The sequence below is a fragment of the Schistosoma mansoni genome (genome assembly GCF_000237925.1).
Source record: "Schistosoma mansoni, WGS project CABG00000000 data, chromosome 1 unplaced supercontig 0010, strain Puerto Rico, whole genome shotgun sequence".
Taxonomy (NCBI): domain Eukaryota; kingdom Metazoa; phylum Platyhelminthes; class Trematoda; order Strigeidida; family Schistosomatidae; genus Schistosoma; species Schistosoma mansoni.
The window spans coordinates 1,741,590-1,752,826 of NW_017385987.1; the positions used below are offsets into that span (position 1 = coordinate 1,741,590).

At 34.4% G+C, this 11,237-nt stretch overlaps 1 protein-coding gene across 1 annotated transcript; it reads right to left on the reverse strand.

Moving 5' to 3' along the window:
* Window positions 1–250: 250 nt before the first annotated feature.
* Window positions 251–11,028, reverse strand: Smp_132720.1 (mRNA-capping enzyme, putative; the record flags this gene model as incomplete). Its single annotated transcript, XM_018791978.1, has 5 exons — window positions 251–592; window positions 628–797; window positions 2,669–2,853; window positions 9,785–9,963; window positions 10,252–11,028. The coding sequence occupies 4 exons, from the start codon at window positions 11,026–11,028 to the stop codon at window positions 664–666; spliced, it is 1,275 nt and encodes a 424-aa protein (XP_018644884.1). The 3' UTR covers window positions 251–592; window positions 628–663.
* Between the last annotated feature and the right edge of the window lie 209 nt (window positions 11,029–11,237).

An 11,237-nucleotide genomic window follows, 5' to 3' on the forward strand; every position in this document is an offset into this window, starting at 1 on the left:
TTACCCAACTTGATACGCGAGTACTTGTAATATGTGTGTGGTGCTGGGACTAAGATTCAAACGAGCGAAATATCTCTGCTTATTGAACCGACTGTAATACGAGTTCTTTAGGTGAATATAATCTTTTTACTTTCTAAACAAACTAGGATTATGGCAAAGCATATTTTACTAGACCAACCACAATATATTAAATAAGATCTATATCCATTGCTTTGGTTGATTTATTTCAGGGTGCATCATATGATTCAGTTGTTCTTGTTGGAGCTTATCGTATTCGTCTGGATGTAACCTCTTTGATAATGGCCTCAGTGAATCCAGTGTCCTCAACAGGAACCACTAAAGCAAGCGTTTACATCCCCAGATCAGCCATATAATATTAGTAGCTATGAAAAATATGGATGTTTTCAACCACTGTATTCTGTTTCATCCTATTAAACATAGAGGATTACAAAGATTTCAAAATGTACTTGACAAAAAATATCACAAGATAGAAACGACAGTTTTTGTACACAAATTATTTCTTACAAAAGTTTGTCTGTTTTCATATTTGCAGGAATGATATTCATATTTAATTCAGAAAGAAAATACTGTACTGAACAGACTGATAATCATGCAATTTTTACAAACAAGTTAGGTGGTTATAGTTTCTAGATCATGAGATCATTATTTGTGATGTGTTCCAGTAGGTTCTCGAGAAGAAGAGGCTTGTTGTTGTGGATTTGTCTTGTTCTGACGTTGTCGAACACACATAACCAGCTGTTCAGCTGTTACAGGATACATGATACTTTCGATAATGGCTAGTGTATAATATAAAACATGGTTACTGTTAACTAACATTCTTAAATAACCACATGCAGTTATCAAAAAAGTATTACCTTTTTGATTGGATCAGACAGTCACCTATTCTTCGATATGATGCTCTCAAGATTATTAGTCTTACCGTCCGGACTACGCATAAATAATTTAGTTGTGGAGAGCCCGTAAAACTTAGTACTACTAAGGTACAGTAAATATTAGTTTATCTGTCACTATTCATGTAAAAGAAAGTTACGATTTCTTAGAAATATTAACAATTAATACTATAGTGGTCGCATTAGCTATGAGTACGGTTAAGCATTCAAGCACGTATTTATCCTTATGTTTTTCTAAAGTATTTCTTCATAAATGTTAAAGTGATCATGTTGATTATTTATCTTATCTCGAAAGTCCCGGTGGGTGACAAAATCACTATATGGTTAAAGTCACTTGGTTTTTGCCAAATTGAGAAACCTGTAATTTTAATAGTTGAATTCTTGAGTCGATCTAAGCTAGACCACATTTGAAAATCTGGAAGCACTGGATGGCCGTTTAGTCCTAGTGTGGGTAGGATGTCCCCGTCTACCAAACAGCAAGTATACTGTGCATCAATCGAATCTGTATTGATACACATCTGTGAAAAATGATGTTTGGAAGTAAATTCTGAAGCAACGGCTTACTGATTGAAGTACTCGGCTTGTGACTAGCTCTGTACCACCTACTTTAGTTTAGGAGGTCGGGTGACATTGCAGTGAACGAGAACACCAGTGGGGATAACCGAATGTCTTAGAAAACCTGAGAACCATAAAGTAAACACTTCATTCGCAAAATTTCAATTAATTGTCTCAGGCTTGATTGTTCCATCGTTTCCACACCAATCATTCTTTGTTCTCGTTCTCTTTTCTTCGATCTTCCTAACCTATCTCCAGGCATTTCACCTTCGATTGATGATACATACTACTTATATCTGTCGACATCAGTAGCACACAACATAATATCACTAGCATTCACATAGTGTGACTCAATTCCGTGTATATGAAGCACATACTTAGTAAATAGGTTAGAAGTGGAATGAATGCGTAAGTTGCAAGTATTTCATCATTAGTGTCTTTAAAGCATTGTTTACGTATCGTGTAATCAACTAGCAAATAATGATATGTGCAACGGTTGGATCTAATGTATGAATGAAAAGTCGGTCGATAAGGCTCTAGACCTTACGTGACTAGGATGGGGAGAGTTTGCTCTGCCTCTCGAAATGCTCTCACATGGCCACGCGTATCCAACCACTGTCAGGGAAATTCTACTCACTGCCTCGCGGCAGGAGTGTTGTTTACGAAATTCAGAAGACGAAAAGTGAATCTCCGGCGCTTTAACCGGGTTGGTGGATACGGAGGGTCCACCTAAGAGAGTTGGAAAACACTGATTCCAAACCAATGGCGCATATGGGCTCCAAGATCCTAAAGAGACAAATGGCGTATGAATCAGTCGTTGATCACCGACTACCATGAGACTGCATCTCCTTACGATGCTCCACTGCCTTGTGGATCAGACCTTTAGGTCAAAGGCTCCGGGTGTGGATTCCTAAGAAAACCACTTGCTTCGGTTTTGGCACCCGGGCAGTATCACAACCCTCCCACAAATCAAATGAGATTTGTGCGGCGCATATATATCTGGTGCCCCCTTGTACCAATATTTATGTTTAAGTAATAATAATAACAAACTTCTATAATTTTGATTAATCTAGAATACCCCGTTTCTATTTTAAATCATCTTGATATACAATCGATTTGTCCTTTGAGTATGTATTTTACTTGATTTCAAGCATTCACCAAATAACAAGAACTCAATAATGAAAACTTACCGACTCCTGACTTGTGATAGTTCGGCTCTGTCTTGTCAGTGCGCACACGTAAAACTTTCCAACCGACACCAGGAACGCATACACATTCTACAATTTTTCCGTCTAAAACTTTATCACGTGAACTAACATGTGCCAGCTTGGCAGATGGCACCGTAAGACCACCAAGAAAGAGAAGTCCAACGTAACCCGGAATTTCACTAAAGTAATAAAAAGATGAGTTCAGTTCTCAGTGTACCATTCTACTAACGTTACAAAATGTTAGTCTTCAAGCCTTTTAATATATTTCTATTAGCTCTCTATCATACCTAAAATAACGCTATTATTATATACCTTTCTAACTGTTACGCAACCCTATAATTAATCCAGCCTGAGGTGGTGTGTGTGACTTTATTATACATCAAAGAGGAATGCAACATTTTTTGCCAATAATATTTTAAATCGTTGTTTTGAAAGTGAACAAACAAGAGATAACTTTTAGAGAGTTTATATAAGAACTTCCGTCTAAATTAGAGCGAATAGTTTTACAACATTTGAGCGCCGAGTTGATGTAAGACATTAAATAGAAATAATATATTTGTAAAATCTCAGCGAATGAAATTGAAGTAAATCTAACGTTTCGCTTAACAATCTGGTCCAAGCTTTTTCAAGGAATTATAATCAAACATCAAAATTATCGAATATAAACAGGTACATGGTTCTTCGTTTCATTGTACACTGAATAGGTCATCCAATCAACGTTAAAAATGTCTAGACTAGGTATATGTATTAGTGTGTAAGAGATTTGTGATGTGTTCATATAACATATTGTATATAAACGTAAGTGGTGAGAGGAGAAATTTCATTCACAATCTATTGTCTCTTATCGGTGAATTTTTAAGAAAACATACAATTTCTAATATATGATATGAATTATATATGTCATAGCATGTATAAAATGAAGATAATTAAACAAAATAAAAATAAAAGAGTGAAATTTGAAGAGGACGAATGTAATTTGAAACTGAATATATGTGTTATTTTAATGTTCCAATTAATTGCTTAACGAATTTCGATAAGACAACTGATCAGAATCATTGAATGTAATTGTTGTCACTCAGATAATACGAGATAGATAAGACGGAAAGGAGTTCAGGTTTTTATTTATTAATGATTAGCTGCCATGGTACAGCTAATTGTATTCCATTCCTCCTATTGGTATTGTTTGAATTAGCCCATATGTATAGGGCTTCGGCTGTTTTTCTTTCTTTGTAAGAATTGAATGCTTTTTGAAGGATTCTTGTGCCATCGAAATCAATTGTACGACCCGATTCTATCAAGTGTAATGTTATCGCTGACTTGTTCTCAAGTTTCCTTACTTCATCTGAGGACTTAGGAATGTGTTTCAAGCATTGTTTGTGTTCCTTCACCCTCATGTTCAGTTGCCTTGATGTTTCACTTACATACGTTGCATTACAGTCACTACATCTGATTTCATAGACACAATTCTGTTGTTCTTCTTTGTGGATTGGATCTTTAATTCTTACTAATTTCGATCTTAGAGTATTGTTTGTTCGAAAAAATACTCTAATATTTTGATTATTTAAAATTCTTCTAATGTCTTCTGAAACACCTTTCCGATATAGGATCACCACTGTGTTAACCCATTCCTTTTTCTTTAATCCTTTTGTATTATTAATGCCGTTTTTTCTTTCATTCTTAATTATTCTTTTAATAAAATCCTTTGGATAATTGTTCATCATTAGAGTAGATGTAATTAAATTCATTTCCATATCGTTTGGTTCAGTGACAAGTTTTTGAGCTCTTGTGATCATATTTTTGGCCATTGTCACTTTGGTCGAGTGTGGATGTGCCGACTTAAAATCTAGAAATTTCCCTGAATATGTCGGCTTTCGGAAAATACTAATTTTTAAACTATCATAATCTTTCCTTTCAACTAAACAGTCTAGAAAAGGTAGTTTGTGTTCATAAGATTCCAACTCCTTGGTGAACTTGATTTTTTCATCAAAGTTGTTGACATGTTTAGAAAGTTCGTCCAAATGATCTCGTTTTATAATGACAAAAGTGTCATCAACATATCTTAACCATACTTTTGGTGTATGAAAACACATTGAGATTGCACTAGTTTCCAATGAATGCATGAATAGGTTAGCAACAATTGGGGAAACCGGTGATCCCATAGCTACACCTTCTGTCTGTCTGTGTAAATCTCCTCGAAAACTGAATACAGTTGAATGTAAACATAGATCCAACGCTTTAATAATATCCGAGGTAACTAGAGGACAGTGTTGTTTAAGTTCAATGTCAAAATCTAAGAGATTATGTATAATATCTAAAGTTTCCTTAATTGGAACATTAGTGAATAATGAGCATACATCAAAACTTGCCATTATTTCATTTTCTTCTATGCGGATATCAAAGATAACATCTTTAAAATCATTAGAATTTTTTATTCCGTATTTGATTAAGCTTTCATATGATTTAAGAATCTTAGCTAGGTATCTAGAAAGATTGTAGGTTGGTGAATTAGTATAATCAACAACAGGTCTTATTGAGATATCTGTTTTATGTATTTTAGGTAGTCCATAAAATCTACATGGTTTGTTGCTTTTTGGATATAGAGAAAACCATAGAGATAGTCCTAGTTTCAGTTTCAAAGTCTGTAGCATTTTGGCTGTTTCGGCTTTCAACGTATTCAAAGTTGCTCTACATTTGTTATTCATGATTTTTTCATAAGATCCAGTGTGGAGATGTTCATTGACTCTAAAGAAGAAATGTATGCTCTAAAACAGCTACGTAAAGACAGAAAAATTGTTATGAGAGCTGACAAGGGAAAAATTACTGTTGCTATGCATCTTTGAAAAAAAAAGTCAATGAACATCTCCACACTGGATCTTATGATATTATGTGGACCACTGCTGTTGAGCAACTTTGAATACGTTGAAAGCCGAAACAGCCAAAATGCTACAGACTTTGAAACTGAAACTAGGACTATCTCTATGGTTTTCTCTATATCCAAAAAGCAACAAACCATGTAGATTTTATGGACTACCTAAAATACATAAAACAGATATCTCAATAAGACCTGTTGTTGATTATACTAATTCACCAACCTACAATCTTTCTAGATACCTAGCTAAGATTCTTAAATCATATGAAAGCTTAATCAAATACGGAATAAAAAATTCTAATGATTTTAAAGATGTTATCTTTGATATCCGCATAGAAGAAAATGAAATAATGGCAAATTTTGATGTATGCTCATTATTCACTAATGTTCCAATTAAGGAAACTTTAGATATTATACATAATCTCTTAGATTTTGACATTGAACTTAAACAACACTGTCCTCTAGTTACCTCGGATATTATTAAAGCGTTGGATCTATGTTTACATTCAACTGTATTCAGTTTTCGAGGAGATTTACACAGACAGACAGAAGGTGTAGCTATGGGATCACCGGTTTCCCCAATTGTTGCTAACCTATTCATGCATTCATTGGAAACTAGTGCAATCTCAATGTGTTTTCATACACCAAAAGTATGGTTAAGATATGTTGATGACACTTTTGTCATTATAAAACGAGATCATTTGGACGAACTTTCTAAACATGTCAACAACTTTGATGAAAAAATCAAGTTCACCAAGGAGTTGGAATCTTATGAACACAAACTACCTTTTCTAGACTGTTTAGTTGAAAGGAAAGATTATGATAGTTTAAAAATTAGTATTTTCCGAAAGCCGACATATTCAGGGAAATTTCTAGATTTTAAGTCGGCACATCCACACTCGACCAAAGTGACAATGGCCAAAAATATGATCACAAGAGCTCAAAAACTTGTCACTGAACCAAACGATATGGAAATGAATTTAATTACATCTACTCTAATGATGAACAATTATCCAAAGGATTTTATTAAAAGAATAATTAAGAATGAAAGAAAAAACGGCATTAATAATACAAAAGGATTAAAGAAAAAGGAATGGGTTAACACAGTGGTGATCCTATATCGGAAAGGTGTTTCAGAAGACATTAGAAGAATTTTAAATAATCAAAATATTAGAGTATTTTTTCGAACAAACAATACTCTAAGATCGAAATTAGTAAGAATTAAAGATCCAATCCACAAAGAAGAACAACAGAATTGTGTCTATGAAATCAGATGTAGTGACTGTAATGCAACGTATGTAAGTGAAACATCAAGGCAACTGAACATGAGGGTGAAGGAACACAAACAATGCTTGAAACACATTCCTAAGTCCTCAGATGAAGTAAGGAAACTTGAGAACAAGTCAGCGATAACATTACACTTGATAGAATCGGGTCGTACAATTGATTTCGATGGCACAAGAATCCTTCAAAAAGCATTCAATTCTTACAAAGAAAGAAAAACAGCCGAAGCCCTATACATATGGGCTAATTCAAACAATACCAATAGGAGGAATGGAATACAATTAGCTGTACCATGGCAGCTAATCATTAATAAATAAAAACCTGAACTCCTTTCCGTCTTATCTATCTCGTATTATCTGAGTGACAACAATTACATTCAATGATTCTGATCAGTTGTCTTATCGAAATTCGTTAAGCAATTAATTGGAACATTAAAATAACACATATATTCAGTTTCAAATTACATTCGTCCTCTTCAAATTTCACTCTTTTATTTTTATTTTGTTTAATTATCTTCATTTTATACATGCTATGACATATATAATTCATATCATATATTAGAAATTGTATGTTTTCTTAAAAATTCACCGATAAGAGACAATAGATTGTGAATGAAATTTCTCCTCTCACCACTTACGTTTATATACAATATGTTATATGAACACATCACAAATCTCTTACACACTAATACATATACCTAGTCTAGACATTTTTAACGTTGATTGGATGACCTATTCAGTGTACAATGAAACGAAGAACCATGTACCTGTTTATATTCGATAATTTTGATGTTTGATTATAATTCCTTGAAAAAGCTTGGACCAGATTGTTAAGCGAAACGTTAGATTTACTTCAATTTCATTCGCTGAGATTTTACAAATATATTATTCCTATTTAATGTTTTAGAGAGTTTGTTAGGGATTCAAATGTATACTAGAGATAAGAACATAAAAGTTAGGTCTTAGCTGCTTCCACAGTAATGTGTTTATTTAATGCAAAGTAGTGGACATTCAAATCTTCCCTTTGATTTTCTGAACACCTATTTGGACGTTAATGCATAGCATCTTATAAATGTACTGAAGTTCACAAATACATTTTAATTTAGCAGTTGACCTCAAAAGTATAGAGCTATCAAACCACTTTTTTCAAATATTTTAGATGACAGACCCCGTCTCTTTTTTAGATTTGTAGTATAACAAGTTAACAAGTAATCCAATCTGCTAAAACGATAGGATGGAATTTCGATTTGTCCTAGATACGTTCTGAAGAGATTAGTGCTTTGAATTTCAAACTTTTGGTAAGGTAATTTAAGCTTTAAACGAAAACTAATTTAATTACTGTCCGTGAAATTCTCTTAATAGATAAAAAATATGCGTAATGAGGAGTGATCTTCAGAAGTGCCCCTCTACTGTGGCAAAAAAATGGAACAGTACGCATCCAAATCCGAATTGCAACAATCAACTGAAAGTATATTCTGTAATATGTTTTTCACACAAAGAGCCAACGTACCTGATAGAATGTACAATAATCAGAGAAACAACTTGCCTCTTGTTATCGCGAACCACATCTACCATTTTAGACGTACAAACTAAAGGATATATGTAAATAGGTTCACACTAATAAGGGGGCATATTAATGAAGGTGAAGATTGAAAGGGGGGATAACGTTTTTATTGGTGTGAAATACGTTTGGTTCACCCTCTGTTGTGGATATCCTTCTGGAAACGAACAAAGTAGTGGAGAGGTGGCATGGAGGCTTTAAGTCAGCCCATTAGTACTACTCACCAAGGTTGTTATGGAAAGTAATAGGTTATCAATTAGAGTGCGAATGACATACGGAACTGACTTTTCCACACGCATGTGATATGTATTCACATCTTAGGAAAATCGAACAGTCTGTTGCAAGAATCCAACAATAACGCTTGAAAAGGAAGTATAGGGAAATAGCTGTACGTTTCAAACTGGTCGTAAAATATTACAAAAACAGAACGACATTCGACTATCTACGTGGAATAGCACATGATTTTAATATTTACATCTAAACATTTAATACTATTACGAAGATTTTATAATATATGTAACATTTAGATCTATATTAAGTCGACGTTACCCACTTTGGATGTACTATATTCAGCCAGTTAATTTATTGCAGTAACAAATTGTCCTTTTAAATTGACGGTTTATTAGCGTGTTGGGGAGTCGGGGTCCGAATTTTAAATGTCTGTGTCGCTTGCTTACTCACTGACACCTATTACTGTTCTTAGTCTGTCGTAAAATATAAATAGTACACAACTTCAAGGATCGATATAGGGTTGCCTAACGATCAAGAAGTAAAGAAGAAATGTGTGAGAGTTAATTATCCACTTAAGGAGTATGAGAAAGATGAAGAATAAATTCAAAACATAAAGGTGGTGATAACAAAGGACTAAAAAATTAAAAAACATTAAGATAAAATATCAGTGACCGAATGACTAAGAGAAAAATTAGGTAGTAGAGTCATGATATGACGACAGCATGACGCGAAGCTTTTGCTCAGTTTTGAAAAGATGAATTGCTAACGCCTTTGCAGCGAAATCATCTATAAGAGTAACTGAATTGAGAAACCGATAGTTTAGACTATAAGTTGATGAAGCAGATTTTCTTTTTCACACGTGATTTGAGTAACCTTATTGCTGATTCATTTCGCCGCTAGACTAATCAGGGATAACCATCCAGCAATTTTTCTTTTATGATTTCAGGTTGGTTATAAACGTATACGAAAATTTGTATTGTTCCTAAATAATAATTCTTTGTAGTCACGAACCAGTTATCTTTCTGTTGTTTATTGAGAGATAAGTTACTAGAAGTAACAATAGTCTATGTTCTTATCAATCCCTTACGTCATATCATTAACACGTATAACGGAAAAAAACAACGAACTTGGACGAATGGTAATAGAAGAATAAGTTGTAGCCTTACCCAACTTTTCGTTGATATTCCACTTTACATCTGAAGTCAATTGTGTTCATACTTGGAGGTTTCCATTTTAACGTTTGTGGGCAGGTTCCAAGAACATAAAAATCTTCAGGACCACAAGGCTGAAATACAAGGCCATCTGTTGAGTGGTCCAAACTTTGCAAGAACGCAGGTTTGAGTAGCTGAAACCATATGAAACATAAAATCGGTTGTTGACATATGATTTCAAATAGTGTGTATGAAGGAAATAGCTAGAAATCTACCAGTAAATAACAATATTCTACTTCACAGAAAGGTGGGGCTGTGGTTATTTTCTGTGAATCAAGTGACTCACTTTTAACTTGAACTGAACTACGAAGCAGTATTGTTTACAGGAATGCAGTTCATACACGAATACTCGAAAATGTTTGTCGTGACTAGATATAGTCCATTTTATTATCAAAATACAAGAAATATACTGGTTAATTTTACCTCTTCAGTATCTTGCAGTGCGCGAAATGCTTTCGCCTGACCGAAAAAGATTGAGTACTAAAGTCAACTAGTCCCAAGTGACCACCGGTATTCCTGGGCCATATAACTTGTTTGTCAATTGTAGAATAACGTTCAAAAAATGCAGACCGACCAATGGGTTTATTGTTTAAAGTAATTATATCATAGATTAAGAATCTAGGTGTTCCAGATACTTCTGATGTAGATATGTTAGGCGGTTTGGAATGGTCATGACAAAGTACAAGTTCACCATCCAAAAGCGTATTAAATAAGTGACCATCAGGATCATTTAGGAAGTCTGGACGACCAGAATTTGGACCACGTTTTTCATTTTCGCGAATCCACGATACCGTCGGAAAATGCAAAACATTTGGCTTATAAACAAAATTTCCCCGATCTATTAGATAGACACGACCAGGACCCATTATGAGCATAAGATAACGAGTGCCATCAGCCTTGTACGTTACACAATAATCAGAGTTAACCAGAGCTGCTACATTTCGTTGTGTTATGGAGACTGGTTGACTACCTTTGAAACGTAAAGGCCTTTTAGATGGTTTTGATATCTTTTCGCTGCGATTCGCTTCTAAATTCTCAGGTTCTTGTTCATTTTCAGATGTTGAATCGGTTGCAGGAAACAATTGACCCTCTAAATATAAATAACCACCCATTTTGCATAGTTTGTCCGATAAATCGCGTGCCTCATGAGCTTCTGGACTGTCCTGAACCAAAACATCAACCTTAGAAACCCCTTCCATAAAATCTGGATTTCCTGGAGGCGGTGGGGGAAAGCTTTTGCTTGTAGGAATACTAAAAGACGCATTTTCTTCTATATGATCGCTTAGGCGTGATATTTTTGATGAGGAAACTGTCTCTTGATTATCAAAGTTTGTACACAATTCTTCGTTTTTTCTCTTAGCTGGCGTATGTGAACTGTATTCTTCGTCCTCTACAAATGAATTTCAAA